General features: G+C 49.7%; 1 protein-coding gene across 2 annotated transcripts; it reads left to right on the top strand.

Annotated features, from left to right (window-relative positions):
- Window positions 1-11,980: 11,980 nt before the first annotated feature.
- On the top strand, window positions 11,981-13,456 carry LOC119325369 (probable glutathione S-transferase GSTU6). Of its 2 annotated transcripts, none has more exons than XM_037599122.1 (3): window positions 11,981-12,410; window positions 12,510-12,874; window positions 13,166-13,456. In XM_037599122.1, exons 1-3 carry the CDS (start codon window positions 12,087-12,089, stop codon window positions 13,188-13,190), a joined length of 714 nt encoding a protein of 237 aa, XP_037455019.1. In that variant the 5' UTR covers window positions 11,981-12,086; the 3' UTR covers window positions 13,191-13,456. The 2 variants fall into 2 exon arrangements, with proteins under 2 accessions (XP_037455019.1, XP_037455020.1); XM_037599123.1 differs by having other exon boundaries at window positions 12,510-12,904.
- The last annotated feature ends 8,643 nt before the right edge of the window (window positions 13,457-22,099 follow it).

Genomic DNA, 22,099 nt, shown 5'->3' with positions numbered 1-22,099 from the left:
CCAAAGCACTCCTACGGTATCCGGGAGTTACACGATCTCATGGTCTAAGGAAAAGATACTTGACATTGTAAAAGCTCTAGCAAACAAACTACACGATCTTGTGCTATGCTTAGGATTGGGTCTGGTCCATCACATCATTCTCCTAATGATGTGATCCCGTTATCAACGACATCCAATGTCCATAGTCAGGAAACCATGACTATCTGTTGATCAACGAGCTAGTCAACTAGAGGCTTACTAGGGACATGTTGTGGTCTATGTATTCACACATGCATTACGATTTCCGGATAACACAATTATAGCATGAATAAAAGACAATTATCATGAACAAGGAAATATAATAATAATCATTTTATTATTGCCTCTAGGGCATATTTCCAATAAAAGCCCTACGTCTCGGTGCCCTGAGGCGGTCGACTGGAATATGGGTGTGTGTTACAAGGGGTGCGAACCCTTGTCCCAGAGGAGGGGGGTGGCTTGTATAGAGTGCGCCAGGACCCCATGCGTCCTCCGTTACAGGGGTTCAATGTACATTAAGACAGAGCATTACTGGTAACGCCAGCTATAAAGTGCTATTAATGATCTTTAAGACTACAGAGTGAACGCCTGACCGTTGCCATCCTGAGTGACTCTAGGTCTTCTGTACTCCGAGTGGTTTCCTGTATGGTCAAATGACTCCATACAGGTCGAGTGAAATTGGGGTATCCGGGTGAGGTGACTGGTCGAGTGGATTGCACTCGACGGCTTCAGTCAGTACTTCTTGCTATACTTTGAATGTCCTTGACTCTAGGGTAGTGACCTTGGGTAGGGCGTATAGGTCAGACCTATGACCCTATCATAGGTTCATGGCATCGTCATTAGCCCCTGAATGGATTGAGGTCCGATAGAGAGTTGAAGTTGACCTTGACTTGACTCTTATGCTTCATAGGCATTCTTGTTGAGCTCGAGGTTCATGCTGAAACTTCGACTTCATTTCAGTCGCCTTTATCGATTCAGAGGTCGTCGAGTGAACTTATGCTGGCAATCTTCGAGTGTTGATATGGTGTGAAATCTTCGGCACGATTGGTTACTGCGGTTCCCGGATCTCACGGGATCCGAAAATTTGGGGAAGCGCGTGAGGTGGAGCGCGCCGCAGTAAACGGGACGGATAGACATGGGCGCCTCGATTTCTGTGCCACCTTTTTCGCCATGTATTCGGTGCACGACTATTGCAAGATTTGACAGGATCGCTCGGGCCCACATGTCAGCCACTCGGAAGTAGGCCCATAAAAGGCGTCGAGGCCGATGCATATGCATAGTGCACTCCCATTCCCCTTCTTCTTCCTCTGCTTCTCCACCGCGTCCTCTTTCGCCCTTGATGCCGCCGCTCCGCCCGTGCAGCCCGCCACAATGGTGAAGGATAAGACGGCGGCTCTGGACTGTGCGAAGAAAGCAACGGCGACGGCGAAGGGCAAGAAGACGAGTCGGGGATCATCGTCAAGGTCCGGGATGCCGCCTAGTTGGATCCAGGGGGACTGGATCCGATCCATGCTCCGGCCAGAGGATCTGGAAGATCTGGCCTCCATGGGCTTGATTGCCGACGGGACTTTGAGGCTGCCCGGGGACGAGATAGAGCCTCAGCCGCGGGCGGGTGAGTGCGTCTTCCTTGCCACCCATGTCGACCGTGGGTTCTCCCTTTCCCCGCATCCTTTCTTACGGGGTTTTCAGAACTTTTTTGGTGCTCAGCTTCACCATTTCTCTCCCAACACCATCTCATACCTTGCTGCATTCATTTCTATGTGCAAAAGCTTCTTGGGCTGTAGAACGCACTGGGTCTCTTCAAACATATTTTCATAGTTCGTTCCCAAACCGTGAAGAAGGCAACTCCGACTGACGAGAGGACGCATGTGATTCAAATGTGCGGGGGTTTAGGGATTCAGATGAGGAAAAAAAGCACTTTTCTCCCTATGACCCTTCCTGAGTCGGTTAGGGGCTGGCAGTTGACCTTGTTCTACTGCCAGACATCCCGACCCCCGGTCAGTCGACCGGTCTTCCTCCCTTTACCCTAGATCGAGTCCAGCAACCTTCTTCACTGATTGTGACCGAAGCGGAGAGAGTAGAGACGAACATGTTAGTCGAGAGGGTAGTTCAGTTGGTCCATCAAGGGTAACTGACATGGATTTATTGGAAGTGTTTCTCAGTCGATGCATCCAGCTGCTACAAGCCCGTGATCATTCGATGTGGATGTACTCGGGCTCCAATGACACCACTCGGGTCCACCTAGAGGAGGTCCCCGATGAGACGGTGTCCCTGTGGCTGAAGAGCATTACCAGAAACAAAGATAACCCTAGGAGGGCCAGGAGAGTGGATCCATTCGACGCTGACAACCAGCCGGACAAGGTCCGATCCTTATTACCGAGTGTACTTCATTTTGTCTTGCAACCGTCTTTGAATTTGACTGATGTTTGATTAACTTCTTGCCTTGCAGGTCTATACTAAGATGTATTCGATGTCGAACGGGGAGCAAGCCCAGGAGCAAGTCCAGGAGGAAGCGGATAGCACAGAGGAGAGCGCCGACTGGCAATCTCCTGATGATGATGATGATGAGGAAGAGAGTGATGAGTCGGATGACAAAGAAGAGGAGGTCGACTCACCACCTCGCACAGAGCACCGATCCAAGCAGTCTCATGATCCAGCGGTCGGGCGCAACAAGGCTGTGGCTCCAAGCACGCAAGTGCATAAGCGCACTCGGACCGGAGCCGTCAGAAAAGGTCACCAAGCAGCCCAAGGTTGCCCCTTCAAAGCCTCGGAAGACCTTGCCCAGGATCAAGATGGACGTTCCCGTCGCTTTTGTGTGAGTGTTCTGTCTCTCTTTGTTTTCCTACTGACTCATACTTCTGCTATGACCGAGTGGGCTATGAATTTTTCAGTTCTGCAACTTCCGGGACTTCCATGGATATTGACAAGGCTTAAGATGGTGAGGAGACTGAAGATGCGGCTACTTCCAAAGCTGGTACGATCCTGTAATCTTGTGCTTGTTTTGTCGACTGAATTGTTGGTCAATTGAGTCTCTATGGTTGCATTTTGTGTAGCCCCACGGGACGTCATTGAACTTCCAAACGACGATGAAGAAGCGCCTTAGAAGAATACAAGAAGGAGGGGCAGGTCTTTGAGCGGGAGGACGGTTGTAGGCCAGGAGCCTCAGTCGACATCGGCACCAGAGACGGTGGTCCAGTGATTCGGAGATCCGACTTAGGCCACTGTTTCTTTTGCCAATCTTGTGCCGACTGACCGTCCCTCGGCGTCGGTTGCTCAAGTCTCTGCTTCTCCTGCACAACTCCATGCTTCAGATCCTGTGATTGCTCCGACTGTACTGCCATCATCGCTCTTTGCTGCACATCACACTCCAGATGACCCGACGGGTGCCGCCAAGGAAGCCATACTCCAAGAAAATGTTATGATGGAGCAGATGAAGGTGGTGCATGAGGCCTGCCAGGCTGCCTACAACACCAGCTCTGCTCTGCATGTTAATGTCAAGGTCAGTTGATTTCGGACTTATCTCTCAATTTGATTTTTGCCTTGCTATGATATAGTAGCTGTAGCTGCTGCTTCACTGTCCGTAAGATGTCTCTGGATGAGCGTTTTGGAACCTTTTATGTGCATCTATCATGAGTCTGCATTTTTCATTTAATCACCCACTGGGTGTTTTAACTTGGTGTTGAATAACTCTTCTACTTGGGTCGACCAAATTGAGTCGAGTGTATCTCTGAACCAGTGGGGGCACACAAAGTGCACCCACTGGGTGTAGTCCACGAGACCGCCGTCGGATGTTTGATTCGACGGGGGTCTTTGTCGAATGTCACTTCATTGTTCTTTCACTCGGTTGAATAGCTTGTTTCGAGTGGAATCCAGACCAGCGGGGGCACGCAGAGTGCACCAATTAGGTGTAGTCCCCGAGACCACAGTCGACTGCTGGCAGTCGGCTGGCGTCTGAGAATCCCTCTATTTTTTTTGCATACTCATGCTTGGCAGACCATGCTGAGTGGTAAACTGGACCAGTGGGGACACGCTAAGTGCACCCACTGGGCGTAGTCCGCGAGACTACTGTTGAATATTTTGATTCAGCGGTAGTCTTAGAACACTTTTTTTTGCTGAGATTAATCTTTGTTTCTGTCGACTGACGTGCCTTGTTTCCTGACCGCAGAAATCTTTTGAGCTCGGGGCCCGGTTTGCTGAGTTGGAGAAGAAACAGATCAGCCTCAACCTTGATCTGGAACTGGCCAAGAAGAATCTTCAGAAGGTTTGGATTGAGCGAAATCGACGAAAGCAACAAAAAAAAGGCAACAGTTGAATAGGTGGTCTCTTTAAATTATGTCATTGAAATTTTAAGGTTTTGTCTGCCCTAGTTATTGCACATCTAAGCGAGTCAATTAAACTAGAAAGAAAGGAAAAAGACAAAAGAAATGCTTGCATGAGTCTTAGATAAAATCAATGACATAGTACTAAGATGTGCAATCCTTAGAGCACATCTAGATGTGCTTTAGCAGAACTGAAATTTTAATTCAGATACAACCTCCACATTCAGTGACAAATGAGGCGAATTTTATTGTAAATACTCTCTCCATTGGGAGATACTTGACGAAGAAATGATTGTTTCTGAACGTATTTTACTTCTAAATATATTTATTTTATATCTATTTTTATGACAAGTAATTTCAAACGAGGGTAGCTACGGTATTTTTAATCATCTGCTCGCAGCAAAGTCGAAAAATTGACATCTGGATGGACGGTGTGCTGACGGAAGGGCTTGCCCGATGGGGGGCAGCAGCAGGTAGTGCATAAAAAATACTAGTAATTAAGACAGACTCATCTCCAGTCAAGCATGATTGAAGGAAACTGATTTTTAGTAAAAGTTTTAAAAATTCATAGCCGGACTAGTAGACACAGGCTCATATGCTCATCGCCCAGGCATCACGGATGACACTGTCCTCGAAGTAGCATCAGGGATAACGCATACATATGTTGTCCATAGACACTATATAAACAGTTTATCCACCTGTGAAACATCCATCAAAAATAAGCACAAGCACAAGCAGCTAAAGCAATCTCAGTGGTCTTCAAAACACACACACACACACACAACATCGATCGAGGTAGTTAGAGATGGCCGGACGAGATGACCTGAAGCTGCTCGGCACTCGCCCTGAAGGGCCTGAGCTACGAGGACGTGGAGGAGGACCTGTACGAGAAGAGCGAGCTTCTCCTCAAGTCCAACCCGGTGCACAAGAAGATACCAGTGCTCATCCACAACGGCGCCCCGGTCTGCGAGTCCATGATCATTCTGCAGTACATTGACGAAGTCTTCGCCGGCACCGGCCCGTCCCTTCTCCCAGCGGACCCCTACGAGCGCGCCATTGCTCGCTTCTGGATGGCCTACGTTGACGACAAAGTTTAAATTATCTTCACTTACTTGAACTACTTGTCTCCGTTCCTTTACTTTTAGATATCGAACGAGCAACTTTGACCATTATTTTTCTCCGTGTTTCAGCTGGTAGCCCCATGAAGGCAGTGGTTGAGTGGCAAGACAGAGGAGGAGAAATCCGAGGGAAAGAAGCAGGCGTTCGCGGCGGTGGAGATTCTTGAAGGGGCCCTGAGGGAATGCTCCAAGGGAGGGGGCTTCTTCGGCGGCGACGGCCTCGGGCTCGTCGACGTTGCGCTGGGAGGCGTGCTGTCGTGGATGAAGGTGACCGAGGTGTTGTCCGGTGACAAGATCTTCGATGCCGCCAAGACCCCGCTCCTGGCCGCATGGGTGGAGCGCTTCAGCGAGCTCGACGCGGCCAAGGTGGCCCTGCCAGACGTGGGCAGGCTGCTTGAGTTCGCCAAGGCACGAGAGGCTGCCGCTGCACCGTCTAACTGAGCCAGCACACATCCAGAATAACTAAAATTTGCTATTTTTAAATGTTGTTTGTTTGGCTGCTTGATGTAATAATGTAGCAGTAACTCATGTCGTCCATTTATTCAGTGTTGATTATGTCCTTGAGTTTTTAATATTTTGCTTTTGTGTGGAGTTCGCAAATTTTATAATGCGTGCATGTATTAGCTGAGGTTCTCTTTCTGATTCAAGAGATGAGTTCGACAGTTTTTTTAATCTACCAGCAAAATGCTTACAAATTGCTTTATGGTAAATTTGGTCTGAATTTATATATATTCATTCATCGTTGTGATACTTGGGCTAGACCAAGTAAAGGAGAAATAGTCAATATTTCTTCGCACCTTTGCTATGGAAATGCAGATATATTTGAGTGACCGTTTGTTGATCAATCATGCTGTTGTAGTTCATAAGACGTTTCAAAAGAGGCACGCAAAACCCCTCGGATTAGCCTCAATCCAGCAAAAATGATTTCTTGAAAGACTTCTCAATCGAGGTAATTTGGTCAGCCACCTCAAAAATAAAATATATATTTTTGAAAAATAAAATAAAATAAAAATAGCACCAACACCTCCAACTTTTGGCAAGACCCCAAACCTCTCAATGCAGAGTAGAAAACAAGTTGGGGGCTTAAATTTTGTAGCAGTCGAAAGTCTAGGAAAATATATTTTGGTGTAAATCGCTAAAGAGAACCAAATGCCTCTCAACCATACATCGATGATCAGATGACAGACATACCGAAAACAATCCATCATACTACTAGCTAGCATGGTTGCGGGTAGGTCCATAGAAAATTTCCAATCTCTTAGAGCATCTCCAATGCGGCGACCCATTTGGTCCGGCCGCATCCGTTTATGTCCGCCCGGACGAAAAAGATGCCCAAGCGGACACCCATTCCCATTTTCTGTTCGTTTTGTTTGCGTTTGGACCCATTTTCGTTGCAAATTGGGTCAGATTTGGGTCCGAAGCGGACACAACCGGACTTATTCTGCGTCCTCCTTGTCCGAATGTCCGCTGCATCTTGAGTAAGACAAGGGCTATGGGCCGGATTAGGAACGGTTTGTTCCTTCCCTTCGGAGGTTTTGGTAACAATGGTTTTTGGTGTCTCGGCAATGGTTTGATCGACATACCCATATAGCCCTGTCCCCATGATCTGGGAGCGAGCTTGGGCTCGCGATAGAATATAGTTGGTTCTTGTGAGAGGCTCGGAGATGGTATTGTTCAGGCTGGTGGAGATAGTTTGGCTGGAGAAAGAAATAGTGGGTGTGATGGGAAGATGGGAGGCTGGATGATGCGATTGAGAAGATGGTTGCTAGATGCAGTGGAAGAGGGAGGCTTTGATTACCATGTGAAGATTGTGGAAGCATCTCAACTCTCAAATAGAGGACTCACATTGGTTTATATTGATCTGATCGAGAGATGTCTCTCGTAGGTTACAGTATTCGGCAGCCAGGCTAACCGCAGGAGGACTACAAGGGGAGATAGAGACAAGAGATTAGCTTAAATAGAATATCACTAACTATCTGTCGTGGTTGTAAGTATGACAGTAAGAGTAGGGGGTACGTATGAGGAGGCAAGGCCCTAGTTACGGCGAGATTGTACGCACAAGTTTACGAGTTCAGGCCCCTCTTGAAGGAGGTAAAAGCCCTACGTCTCGGTGCCCTAAGACGGTCGACTGGAATATGGGTGTGTTACAAGGGGTGCGAACCCTTGTCCCAGAGGAGGGGGTGGCTTATATAGACTGCGCCAGGACCCCAGGCGTCCTCCGTTACAGGGGTTCAATGTACATTAAGACAGAGCGTTAGTGGTAACGCCGGCTATAAAATGCTATTAATGATCTTTAAGACTACAGAGTGAACGCCTGACCGTTGCCATCATGAGTGACTCTAGGTCTTCTGTACTACGAGTGGTTTCCTGTATGGTCAAATGACTCCATCCAGGTCGAGTGAAATTGGGGTATCCGGGTGAGGTGACTGGTCGAGTGGATTGCACTCGACGGCTTCAGTCAGTACTTCTTGCTATACTTTGAATGTCCTTGACTCTAGGGTACTGACCTTGGGTAGGGCGTATAGGTCAGACCTATGACCCTATCATAGGTTCATGGCATCGTCATTAGCCCCCGAATGGATTGAGGTCCGATAGCGAGTTGAAGTTGACCTTGACTTGACTCTTATGCTTCATAGGCATTCTTGTTGAGCTCGAGGTTCATGCTGAAACTTCGACTTCATTTCAGTCACCTTGATCGATTCAGAGGTCGTCGACTGAACTTATGCTGGCAACCTTCGAGTGTTGATATGGTGTGAAATCTTCGGCACGATTGGTTACTGCGGTTCCCGGATCTCACGGGATCTGAAAATTTGGGGAAGCGCGCGAGGTGGAGCGCGCCACAGTAAACGGGACGGATAGACATGGGCGCCTCGATTTCTATGCCACCTTTTTCGCCGCGTGTTCGGTGCGTGACTATTGCGGGATTTGACAGGATCGCTCGGGCCCACTCGTCAGCCACTCGGAAGTAGGCCCATAAAAGGTGTCAAGGCCGATGCATTTGCACAGTGCACTCCCATTCCCCTTCTTCTTCCTCTGCTTCTCCACCGCGTCCTCTTTCGCCCTTGACGCCGTCGCTCCGCCCGTGCGCAGCCTGCCACAGTGGTGAAGGATAAGACGGCGGCACTGGAGTGAGCGAAGAAAGCGACGACGACAGCGAAGGGCAAGAAAACGAGTCGGGGATCATCGTCAAGGTCTGGGATGCCGCCTGGTTGGATCCAGGGGGACTGGATCCGAACCACGCTCCGGCCAGAGGATCTGGAAGATCTGGCCTCCATGGGCTTGATTGCTGACGGGACTTCGAGGCTGCCGGGGGACGAGATAGAGCCTCAGCCGCGGGCGGGTGAGTGCGTCCTCCTTGCCACCCATGTCGACCGTGGGTTCTCCCTTGCCCCGCATCCTTTCTTACAGGGTTTCAGAACTTTTTCGGTGCTCAGCTTCACCATTTCTCTCCCAACACCATCACATACCTTGCTGCATTCGTTTCTATGTGCGAAAACTTCTTGGGCTGTAGACCGCACTGGGGTCTCTTCAAACATATTTTCACAGTTCGTTCCCAAACCGTGAAGAAGGAAAATCCGACTGACGAGAGGATGCATGTGATTCAAATGTGCGGGGGTTTAGGGATTCAGATGAGGAAGAGGAGCACTTTTCCCCCTTTGACCCTTCCTGAGTCGGTTAGGGGCTGGCAGTTGACCTTGTTCTACTGCCAGACATTCCGACCCCCGGTCAGTCGACCGATCTTCCTCCCTTTACCCTAGATCGAGTCCAGCAACCTTGTTCACTGATTGTGACCAAAGCGGAGAGAGTAGAGACAAACATGTTAGTCGAGAGGGTAGTTCAGTTGGTCCGTCAGGGCGTAACTGACATGGATTTATTGGAAGTGTTTCTCAGTCGATGCATCCAGCTGCTACAAGCCCGTGATCATTCGATGTGGATGTACTTGGGCTCCAATGACACCGCTCGGGTCCACCCAGAGGAGGTCCCCGACGAGATGGTGGCCCTGTGGCTGAAGAGCATTACCGAAAACAAAGATAACCCTAGGGGGGCCAGGAAAGTCGATCCATTCAACATTGACAACCAGCCGGACAAGGTCCGATCCTTATTACCGAGTGTACTTCATTCTGTCTTGCAACCGTCTTTGAATATGACTGATGTTTGATTAACTTCTTGCCTTGCAGGTCTATACTAAGATGTATTCGATGTCGAACAGGGAGCAAGCCCAGGAGCAAGTCCAGGAGGAAGCAGATAGCGCAGAGGAGAGCGCCGACTGGCAATCTTCTGATGATGATGATGAGGAAGAGAGTGATGAGTCAGACGACGAAGAAGAGGAGGTCGACTCACCACCTCGCACAGAGCGCCGATCCAAGCAGTCTCATGATCCAGCGGGAGGCCGCAACAAGGCTGTGGCTCCGAGCACGCAAGTGCATAAGCGCACTCGGACCGGAGCCGTCAGAAAAGGTCACCAAGCAGCCCAAGGTTTCCCCTTCAAAGCCTCAGAAGACCTTGCCCAGGATCAAGATGGACGTTCCCGTCGCTTCTGCGTGAGTGTTCTGTCTCTGTGTTCTCCTACTGACTCATACTTCAGCTATGACCGAGTGGGCTATGAATTTTTCAGTGCTGCAACTTCCGGGACTTCCATGGATATTGACAAGGCTTAAGATGATGAGGAGACTGAAGATGCGGCAACTTCCAAAGCTGGTACGATCCTGTAATCTTGTGCTTGTTTTGTCGACTGAATTGCTGGTCAATTGAGCCTCTATGGTTGCATTTTGTGTAGCCCCACGGGACGTCATTAAACTTCCAGACGACGATGAAGAAGCGCCTTAGAAGAATACAGGAAGGAGGGGCAGGGCTTCGAGCGGGAGGACGGTTGTAGGCCAGGAGCCTCAGTCGACATCGGCACCAGAGACGGTGGTCGAGTGATTCGGAGATCCGACTCGGGCCACTATTTCTTTTGCCAATCTTGTGTCGACTGACCATCCCTCGGCGTCGATTGCTCAATTCTCTGCTTCTCCTACACAGTTCCATGCTTCAGATCCTGTGATTGCTCTGACTGTACTGCCATCGTCGCTCTTTGCTGCACATCACACTCCAAATGACCCGGCGGGTGCCGCCAAGGAAGCCATACTCCAAGCAAACGTTATGATGGAGCAGATGAAGGTGGTGCACGAGGCCAGCCAGGCTGCCCACAACGCCAGCTCTGCTCTGCGTGTTAATGTCAAGGTCAGTTGATTTCGGACTGATCTCTCAATTTGATCCCGAAGTCCGCCGTCGGATGTTTGATTCGACGGGGGTCTTTGTCGAATGTCACTTCATTGTTCTTTCACTCGGTTGAATAGCTTGTTTCGAGTGGAATCCAGACCAGCGGGGGCACGCAGAGTGCACCAACTAGGTGTAGTCCCGGAGACCACGGTCGACTGCTGGTAGTCGGCTGTGGTCTTTGAATCCCTCTATTTTTTTGCATACTCATGCTTGGCAGACCATGCTGAGTGGTAAACTGGACCAGTAGGGGCACGCCAAGTGCATCCACTTGGCGTAGTCCGCGAGACTACTGTTGAATATTTTGATTCAGCGGTAGTCTTAGAACACTTTTTTTGCTGAGATTAACCTTTGTTTCTGTAGACTGACGTGCCTTGTTTGCTGACCGCAGAAATCTTGTGAGCTCGGGGCCCGGTTTGCTGAGTTGGAGAAGAAACAGATCAGCCTCAACCTTGATCTGGAGCTGGCCAAGAAGAATCTTCAGAAGGTTTGGATTGAGCGAAATCGACGAAAAGCAACAAAAAAAAGGCAACCGTTGAATAGGTGGTCTCTTTAAATTATGTCATTGAAATTTTAAGGTTTTGTCTGCCCTAATTATTGCACATCTAAGCGAGTCAATTAAACTAGAAAGAAAGGAAAAAGACAAAAGAAATGCTTGCATGAGTCTTAGATAAAATCAATGACATAGTACTAAGATGTGCAATCCTTAGAGCACATCTAGATGTGCTTTAGCAGAACTGAAATTTTAATTCAGATACAACCTCCACATTTAGTGACAAATGAGGCGAATTTTATTGTAAATACTCTCTCCATCGGGAGATACTTGACGAAGAAATGATTGTTTCTGAACGTATTTTAGTTCTAAATATATTTATTTTATATCTATTTTTATGACAAGTAATTCCGAACGAGGGTAGCTACGGTATTTTTAATCATCTGCTCGCAGCAAAGTCGAAAAATTGACATCTGGATGGACGGTGTGCTGACGGAAGGGCTTGCGCGATGGGAGGCATCAGCAGGTGGTGCATAAAAAATACTAGTAATTAAGACAGGCTCATCTCCAGTCAAGCATGATTGAAGGAAACTGATTTTTAGTAAAAGTTTTAAAAATTCATAGCCGGACTAGTAGACACAGGCTCATATGCTCATCGCCCAGGCATCACGGATGACACTGTCCTCGAAGTAGCATCAGGGATGACGCATACATATGTTGTCCATAGACACTATATAAACAGTTTATCCACCTGTGAAACATCCATCGAAAATAAGCACAAGCACAAGGTCTTCAAAACACATCCATCGAAAATAAGCACAAGCACAAGGTCTTCAAAACACACACACACACACACAACATCGATCGAGGTAGTTAGAGATGGCCGGACGAGATGACCTGAAGCTGCTCGGCACATGGCCAAGCCCGTTTGTTACCAGGGTGAAGCTGGCACTCGCCCTGAAGGGCCTGAGCTACGAGGACGTGGAGGAGGACCTGTACAAGAAGAGCGAGCTTCTCCTCAAGTCCAACCCGGTGCACAAGAAGATACCAGTGCTCATCCACAACGGCGCCCCGGTCTGCGAGTCCATGATCATTCTGCAGTACATCGACGAAGTGTTCGCCGGCACCGGCCCGTCCCTTCTCCCAGCGGACCCCTACGAGCGCGCCATTGCTCGCTTCTGGATGGCCTACGTTGACGACAAGGTTTAAATTATCTTCACTTACTTGAACTACTTGTCTCCGTTCCTTTACTTTTAGATATCCAACGAGCAACTTTGACCATTATTTTTCTCTGTGTTTCAGCTGGTAGCCCCATGGAGGCAGTGGTTGAGGGGCAAGACAGAGGAGGAGAAATCCGAGGGAAAGAAGCAGGCCTTCGCGGCGGTGGAGATTCTTGAAGGAGCCCTGAGGGAATGCTCCAAGGGAGGGGGCTTCTTCGGCGGCGACGGCGTAGGGCTCGTCGACGTAGCGCTGGGAGGCGTGCTGTCGTGGATGAAAGTGACCGAGGTGCTGTCCGGTGACAAGATTTTCGAGGCCGCCAAGACTCCGCTCCTGGCCGCATGGGTAGAGCGCTTCATCGAGCTCGACGCAGCCGCGGCCGCCCTGCCGGACGTGGCCAGGTTGCTTGAGTTTGCCAAGGCACGAGAGGCAGCAGCTGCAGCGTCCAAGTGAGCCGCCAGTTGGACAGGGTCTACTAGGTGTGGTTTTTGTGATCGGGAAATTATCGAACATCTTTTTTTTATTGTCCGTTGGCCAAAATTTTGTGGCAGACGGTGCACATTGCTTTTAACATTACTCCTTCAAATTCTGTTAGTACGTTATTTGGAACGTGTCTTGTTGGGATAGAGTCCGAAACAGCTAGACACATTCTTGTAGGAGTATGTGCTTTTTTGAGGGCAATTTGGAACTGCAGAAATGATTCGGTTTTTAACAGAACAACAAATATTTATTTTTTGCAGGTTTTATTCCGAGCCACTGCGCTGATCCGTATGTGGTCGTTACTCACTCCGACGGAGGCCAACGAGCGTTTGTTACTGGATCTATCTGGTGGGAGATGGTAGCACGGGATATCTTCAACCGGTTTGGATGACGGTCATGTAATAGGATAGGCGATTAGTTGTCCTATCTTTGTTATGCTAGCCGGTTGTGGCCTCTTGGCTTTTGTGTTTTTGGCATTGTGGCTCTTTGTGAGCTTGCCGTTACTTTTGTTTGAAACTGTAAGACCTTATTTGAACCTATTTGCTTATTTATTAAGGTGGCCGTATGCATCGTTCTGATGCAGAGGCCGGGGAGTCCTCCTTTTCGAAAAAAAGTGAGCCGCTAGCACATATCTAGAATAATTAAAATTTGTTACTTTTAAATGTTGTTTGTTCGGCTGCTTGATGTAATAATGTAGTAGCTGATGTCGTCCATTTATTCGGTGTTGATTATGTCAGCTGCTAGAAGCCTTGTTCTCTCTGCCTGAAGATGAAAAGTTAGTGTATTTGCTTACTATGTGTTGGAAATATGAGCAATTTACCGAATGATTTTATTAAAAAAATACTAGATAAAGCATGACTAGTATAGCAATGATAAAATAGGTCATGTGATTTGACAAAGAGAAGGTAAATAGCATCTTCATATATGAACTGTAACTGAACATATCTAGAGCAGACAGTATAACAAGTTGCATATATGAAATAGAGCCTAACATATCTAGGGCAAACACTAGAATAAGGAACTGTAGCAGGGCCTCCAATAGAAAGAGCAAGAACATGTACGGGACAACATCAACAGAAGCACCGGACTTGGGGTCGACATTGTCGCCAACCATGTCGTTGAGGAGGTTGTCGATGTTGGGGAAGAAGTCATCGTCGGGGAAGTAGTCGTCAGAGTCCGGGGCGTCCGTGACGAAGGAGTCAGTAGTCGCACAGAGCGCTCCCCAAAAACCTTATCACCCTTCTCCCATACAGGACTCAAAGAGGTGCAGTTTCGAAGGCCTACTGTCCCGACTCGCAGTGCACGCCACAAGCCGGGATGAGGAAGACAGCAGTAGCTCAGCGACAGGAACTGGTGGCGAGAGAAAGAAGTAGTTCTGGTGCATCTCTCTGAGAGGAGCCACCTCCCTTTTATAGGCGCAACTGAAGGAGGCGAGAGGCTGCGCGGAGAGCTGAAGGAACGAGGGAGACGAAACGAACAGACTTCAGCCGAAGAGGCGAGCCTTTCGAATTCAGTGTCCACTACAGAAAAACGTTTCAGCTCCCGCGTGACCTTTCGTATAGCCATCGTGCGTGGCAAAAATTTTAGACATCGACTCGGCTCATTCCCGCAACCCGCGACGCGGCGCGTCATGACGAGGCGTGGCAGACGGCAGAGGAGGAGCGCGCATGGATGCCCCTCTTGTTCTCATCCCCATACATGTAGGGAAAGAACCTCCCTTGTAAAGAGGTCCAACTCCGTCTAAACTAGCAATGTGAGACTAAACTTTAGTTTCACCTCTTGCCTTGCACGAATGGGCTGCGTGGGCCTCTAGGATTTATTAGGAATTTCTGAAACTGCTATTGGGCTTGGCCCAAAATAAACAAAATTCCAGCAATCCCCCACCAGATCCCAGAGGTACACAAAATTTGCCTCTGGTTCTTGAACTTTGTTTTATATATCGGTACTGCAATGGAGGTTGTTAAGTTAAACTTCCACCTAGAACTCTATGCTACACTAGTAAGCAACTTGAACAGTCGACTGGGCCTTGAACTACAAGTTTTCTGCGAATCTAGCTTCACATAAAGCCTTGACCGATACGTGGCTACTGTTGGTGTCAAAACCGATGGATCTCGGGTAGGGGGTCCCGAACTGTGTGTCTAGGCGGATGGTAATAGGAGACAAGGGACACGATGTTTTACCCAGGTTCGGGCCCTCTTGATGGAGGTAAAACCCTACATCCTGCTTGATTGATATTGATATTGTAGATGTTTACAAGAGTGGATCTACCACGAGATCAAGGAGGCTAAACCCTAGAAGCTAGCCTATGGTATGATTGTAATGATTGTTGTTGTGTCCTACGGACTAGAGCCATCCGGTTTATATAGACACCGGAGAGGGCTAGGGTTACATAGAGTCGGTTACAATGGTAGGAGATCTACGTATCCGTATCGCCAAGCTTGCCTTCCACGCCAAGGAAAGTCCCATCTGGACACGGGACGAGGTCTTCAATCTTGCATCTTCATAGTCTTGGAGTCCGGTCGATGATGATAGTCCGGCAGATGATAGTTCGGCTGATGATGGTAATCCGGCTATCCGGACACCCCCTAATCCAGGACTCCCTCAGTAGCCCCTGAACCAGGCTTCAATGACGATAAGTCCGGTGCGTATATTGCTTGGCATTGCAAGGCGGGTTCCTCCTCCGAATAATAGAAGATTGTGAACACCAGGATAGTGTCTGGCTCTGCAAAATAAATTCCACATTCCACCGTAGAGAGAATAATATATACACAAGTTCAATCTGCTGACGTTTTTTGCGGCATGACGCCACGCCACTACCAAGCCATTACTTGAATCGTTTTTTACTCTACCACCTCAGCGCATTTAGCGAAGCGGTTTCCTTGGCACGTCTTGTCGAAGCAGAGATCGTGTCCCCCCTTAATCCGGAATTCTCATCAATACGGACGTGGGTAACCCAACCGCGCCCGTCGCCCCGCCCCCTCTATCGAAGGCGAGTCCCAAATGGTCACGGAGACGGCTCTTGGTATTCTCCCTCTTTATAACGGGACCAAGGCTCGTTTCTTTTCTTCAATCCTCCATCGAATCCTCTCCCCGCTCCAAGTTCCAGCACCTAGAGCTCCAGATTCGAGCGCTTTGGACCTTCAACGATGTCCGGTTCCGACCTCCAGGGCCGGTGGATGCCCTCCTCCGTCACGAAGGAGGACGTGCTAAAGCTGCGGGAGGCAAAGTACCTGGCTTATGAGATTTCGCACAGGTTGCCTGCCGAAGGGCAGGCCATCCCCACCCCCGAGCCCGGCGAGTATGTCGTTTTTGTATCCCACCTCCGTCGGGGTTTAGGCTTCCCGATGGATCCTTTTGTGAGAGGGCTCATGTTTTACTATGGGTTGGAATTCCACAATTTGGCTCCGGAGTCCATCCTCCATATTTCTGCATTTATTGTTGTCTACGAAGCCTTCCTCCGCGTCACCCCTCACTTCGGCCTGTGGCTGAAGACCTTCAATGTGGCACCGAAGATGACCGGGGGGCGTCAAGCGGAGTGCGGCGGGGCGGCCATAAGTAGGAGGGCCGATGCCCCGTGGCCCGCTGGCTCCTTCCAAGAGGATCTCGGCCCGTGGCAGCAAGAGTGGTTCTATATCACCGTTCCGAGGGGCCGCAGACAAAAGCCGCCGCCCTTATTCTGCCCGGGACCTCCACGACGGTTGATGTCGTGGGTCAACCAAGGGCTCAACTGAGGGCCGTCAAAGGACGTGCCCCTACTGCAGGGCCGGATTCGAGATCTCCAAATGAGGGAGGTCGATATGGTGGTGGTAATGTAGGTTATGCTGATTAGGCGTCTCCCACCCTGCAAACGCCGCCCTCTCCGGCTATGGGAGTTCAATCCGGAGGGCCCACGGATTCTTCAACACTTCATGGGTATGACACCCCTGGAGATGTACAAATTATTCTTCGGATCGCAAGAGGCGCATCCGGAATTGACCGAGGATGCTGGCCTAAGCTGCAATCGCCCGGATACTCAAGTAAGTAGTTCCAAGTCCGGACATACCGTGTGTTTGCCTTTCAATAATTCGCCTTATGACCAACTTCCTTCTAAACAGGAGTGGATAGTGGAAGCAAAATTGATATGGTGTCCGGCCCCCCTCCCCGAGACCGCGCCAGATTCCGTGCTGGTTCGGATGCTTGAGGTTGCGCCTTCAGAGGAAGGCAAAGGGGAAACCAGGAAAGCTACTGCCTCGCCTAAGGAGGCTCTTGAAAGAGGGGGGATCGAGAATTCCTCCCTCCAAAGGGAGAAGAGGACTGCTTCCGAGGACCCGGGGGAAAAAGCCCCTAAACGGGGGAAGAAATCTTCGCCAGAGGGTCCTGCGTCCGGGGAGGCCCCGGGCGCACAATCTACCTTAAAGAGTCAGCCCTCCAACAATCCGTAAGTAGAAAGAAAGGAGTTTTATAATAAGGGACATCCCTATTTGCGCTTCTGAGGATAACTAAAGTTTTTACCTTGTAGTTCGGATCTCCGTCCTTCGCAAATGAGGTCGTCTTCGGGGGACCTTCGTCCGGAGATGATGGAGAGCGAGACGCCTCCGTCCGGGGCGCCGTCGGATAGGGCGGACGAGCCTGAAGTGTCGTCACGGAGGGAGCCCCCGGGTTCGGCAAAGCCGGATAGTTCGGCGCCAACTGGTGTACGGCTGAAGGATCTGCTTGAGAAGGCGTCTATCTCAGAAGATCACCACGCATTGATGAGCATGGTGATTGAAAGGGTTTCATCCGCCGAAGGCGGGTTGCATAATGCCGTCAGGAGTTTGCTGGGTGGGTTTGAGGTGCGTAAAAATGACACACCTTTTAACAGTTTAGCATATAGAATGCGCCCTGTATAGATAGTAGCCCCTGAGACTCGGTAGGTTGTCGAAATCGATAGCGTGCCGAGGATCAAAATCGCAGGTTTAAATTTCCGCCGTGCCGATGCAGGTGGCGGGTCGTCCGGGGGCCAGCCGGACTGATGGAGTTGCTGAACTAAAGCGGCAACTCGCTGTTGCAGATGCGGACATCACGCTGGTCAACAGGCGACTTGATGAGTCGCAAGCTAAGTGTTTCTGTGTGGTCACTTGGTAAGGGGGCCGAAGCCAGCTCCTTACAACATGTGCGTGAAATGCAGATAGTGCCGCTGCTGTGGAGAGCCTTCGGGCCGAACTTTCTCAAGCCAAGGAGCAGGCCAGAAGGAGTAATGCGGCCGCCTCAAGGGCGGCCGAGGAGTTAGCGGCTGAAAGGGCCGCACACTGCCGGAGCAGGGAAGAGATGGCCAAAATGGCCGTGAAGTTGAAAGATGCTACCGACCGCAATGAGGCTCTTGGGAAGGAGCGCCTAGCGGGGCAAGAAGACCTGGAGAAGGCCACCGCTGAAGCCAAGGATGCCCGCTCTGCAATGCGGGCTATAAAGGAAGAGCTGCGCCAGGCCGGAAAAATTGTAGCTGGCAAGCCTTTTCTGCTGCGCCGAAGGTTTACGGATCCAAAGTATGCTCAGCTGGGCCAACTGTGGGGTCCAGAGGACCCTTATATGGACTTAGCAGCGAGTGCGGCGGAAGCCATTGTGCATTTTCAAAGCCAGAAGGATCACAAGACGGAAGAGCTGTTTTGGTCTCAATTCCATAGTCCGGAGTGTTCACTTCCGCTGACCGACCGTTTGGCCGAGTGGTCTGAGCTAAATAGGTTGTCCGGGCTTGCTATGACGGATATAGTGACCCATGTCTGGCCGGATAGGCCCGAGCCGAAGAGTTACTTTGGCTTATTGCAGCAATTTCTTGGAGCGGTGCCGCATATCAAGGCGATGAAGCGGTCGGCCTGCATAGAGGGTGCGCGGATGGCACTCGCCCGTGTGAAGACACATTGGACAGAGATGGATGCCACCGCTGTTGCGACCCCGGGTTTGGACGATAACCGGTTACCCGCCGAGCACTATTTTGGCGAAGTGTTGCGTGGTGCTTGTGTAATAGAGTCGCAGTGCTCAAAAAATGTTACGTTCGAATGAATGTTTTTATGATGTAAAACAATATTTATGATGGAAGCGCCTTTTATACTTGTGCGTTCAAGTAATAGAATATCTCCTATGCGGCCGTTCATGTATACGTGTGTATAACCTGAAAGATGGCAGTCGTCGGCTTCAGCCCCTACGCACATGGTGCGGGGGTGTTCGCAAAAAATAGCGCGTTTTCACACTTAATCCGACGTCTTGATCCTGTAAAGGAGGTGGTAGAGTAGCAAACGAGGCAACCGGACTATAATGCTTTATCACTTTCACTTAGCCATGGAGTTCGAGGGTGGGGCTACGACATAGCCCCTAGGGGCACCGCGCTCTCCGAATTTGGGGCGCGTATGTGCCTGACCGAGAAACGGCCCTTCGTCAAAGCGGAGGAATTCTAAACATTCCCATGGTCGATCGAGTGGTTGACCAGTCTCTCGCTGTATCAGGACAGTCAGTTTTCGGCTTTCTCTACTGAGGTGCTCGCCCAGCCGAACTGGGGCACAATCGCAGTAGTTCTCCTGGTGCCGCGTTAGCCGATGATATGGAACGTAAGGCAGCAAAACACAGGAGCCGGGCAAACCCAACATTTGACAAAAGACATGATTCGGAGCTGATGCATATAAGGCCTAACTCGAGATGCCGAACACTCCCGAAGGTGTTCGGTCTTTACCATAGCGGGCAAAACAATGCCCTAAGCCCCTTGTGTCCAGGTACGGGCAGGTTCTTCTGGCACAGCCGATGCCAAAACGCCAGTCTCCACTCTGGTTACAATGAGAAACCAGGGGATTATAGCAACAAGAGACAGTAAGAAAGGTTTACGTAGGGTCTTAGTCTGAAAAGAGTCCTTGCAACGGGTCCCTACTGCACGTCTGCGCCTGTGTCTCCGTTGTGCCATATCCTGGACGGGTGTGCATGTTGTTCGTCTGTAAAAAGAGAGGAACTTAGTTTGAAAAGAAATCGTGCGAGAAAGTGCATAAAAAATTGAAATATAGATTAATAAAGCTGAGCCTATGCTAGCTCATCATGGCTTATATGTACAAACCCTTGTGAAGGGGTGTGTGGCTAGGTAGCCCCTAGCTTATTTATTCCGGACTCGTCCAGCCGTGTCCGGGGTCTCAGGAAACCTTTTAATGAAATGATGCCACGTGGACCGGGCATTTTAAGCGTAAGAGACGTGTAATGTGGTATTACATTGAAGCGGACGAAAGCTTCCCGTCCCAGTGATGCTTGATAGCTACTTTTAAATGGGGCGACATGAAAGGTTAGCTTTTCTCGTTGGAAGTTGTCAGGTGACCCGAACACAACTTCTAGTAATAATGAAACTGTGCGCCTGGCGTAAGGGCCTGGTGCCACTCCTTTGAAGGAAGTGCGGCTATGCCGAATTGTAGTAGGGTCTATCCCAACTTGCGGATTGTGTCCGAATATAGCAGGTTTAAGTCACTGCCGCCGTCCATCAAAACCTGCGTGAATTGCAGTCCGTCTATTATGGGATCCAATATTAGGGCAGTCTATCCTGCGTTCCGGATACTTCTGGATTAATCCAGATGGTCAAAAGTGATTGGTTTTGACATCCAATCTCGGTGTTCCGCTGGGGTGGACCGTGCAACACTTGTCTTAGCGAGTGCCGTGTTGGTTTTCCGTACTATCACATGAAGTGAGTTTACTGTTTTGACTTCTTGTGGGAAAGTATTTTGACTTCCGGTGCTCTGGTGGTGGGGTTCGTCATCGTCCTCGCTTGGCGCATCGAGCCCCTTGTGTCCGGCGTTGAGTCTGCCGGACTATTTAAAAACCCAACAATTTCGGTTGGTATGGTTTGCAGGCCTTCCGGAGGTACTGTGGATTTGACATATCTGATCTAAAATTTTGTTTAAATTTGATAGCTCGTCGCTGTTGTCCTTAAGAGGCAGTGTTATATTGTTTGGCCGCGAGCTTTTGAATCCGGCGTTGACCGCCGTGCCCTTTGGGCTTTTTTCTTTATTCCGGCGCTGATCTTTCCTGCGCCGTGATTTTCCATTTCCATCTCTGATCTCGGATGTACTCAGGTCGTTGGTGCTGCATCTTGCTAGCCAGCTGTCTTCTCCTGCGCAAAAGCGCGTCATGAGGCTTGTTAGCGCGGCCATTGTTCTTGGCTTCTCTTGGCCGAGGTGTCTGGCGAGCCATTCGTCTCGGACGTTGTGTTTAAAAGCTGCTAAGGCTTCCGCGTCCGGACAGTCGACTATTTGGTTCTTTTTGGTAAGAAACCTATTCCAGAATTTGCGCGCTGACTCTCCGGGCTGTTGGGTTATATGACTCAAATCGTCTGCATACGGAGGGCGGACATAAGTCCCTTGAAAATTTGCTCTAAACGCGTCCTCAAGCTCTTCCCAACTTCCAATAGTGTTTTCTGGGAGGCTTTTGAGCCAATGCCGAGCTGGCCCTTTGAGCTTGAGGGGTAGGTATTTTATGGCGTGGAGATCATCTCCTCTAGCCATGTGTATGTGTAGTATGTAATCTTCTATCCAGACTCCTGGGTCTGTTGTTCCGTCGTATGCCTCTATGTTTATGGGTTTGAACCCTGCTAGAAATTCATGATCCAGCACCTCATCGGTAAAACATAGAGGTTGTGCGGCGCCCCTGTATTTGGGTGTGCCGCTATCTTCGAACACTTATCGTGTTGTGTTACTTCCTGGGGCCCTCCTTTTTGGCCCGTAGATGGACCTAGTTGGGCCGTCCGTTTTCCCAGGATCATAAGTCGGCTTGTGTGCGGTGCCGCTTGTCGCTTTTGGCCTGTCATCTGGCCGTCTATCCGGCTGGGCGGCCTCTTTATTTTTTGACTGTGAGGGCTCTATGGCTTCCTCGTCAAATTCTGGCAGCAGCTTGCACTTCGGGTAGCTCTTTGTTTGATGGCCATTGCCATATTTGTCTGCGGACTTGAGTATTTTGCTCCACTTCATTCTGAGTATGTCTTCCGCTGTTTTGAGCTTCCTTTTTTCCTTCTTTAAACTTCTTGCAGTGGCGACGAGTCTTTTGTGAAGGTTCTTATGCTCTGGTGGTGTGTCCGGACTGTTGATTGCTCCGTGAAGGGGTTGATTTTCCGGTTCGTCCTGTTCGGATGGTTGCTTGGTTGTATGTCCGTCGTCCGCTGGTTTGCCCTGCTCTATCGCTGGGTCGTTAGGAATGTTGCTTTGATCGTGGCGGGACTTAGG

The sequence above is a fragment of the Triticum dicoccoides genome, chromosome 6B (genome assembly GCF_002162155.2).
Source record: "Triticum dicoccoides isolate Atlit2015 ecotype Zavitan chromosome 6B, WEW_v2.0, whole genome shotgun sequence".
Lineage (NCBI taxonomy): Eukaryota > Viridiplantae > Streptophyta > Magnoliopsida > Poales > Poaceae > Triticum > Triticum dicoccoides.
This window is presented reverse-complemented; position numbering and strand designations above follow the sequence as displayed.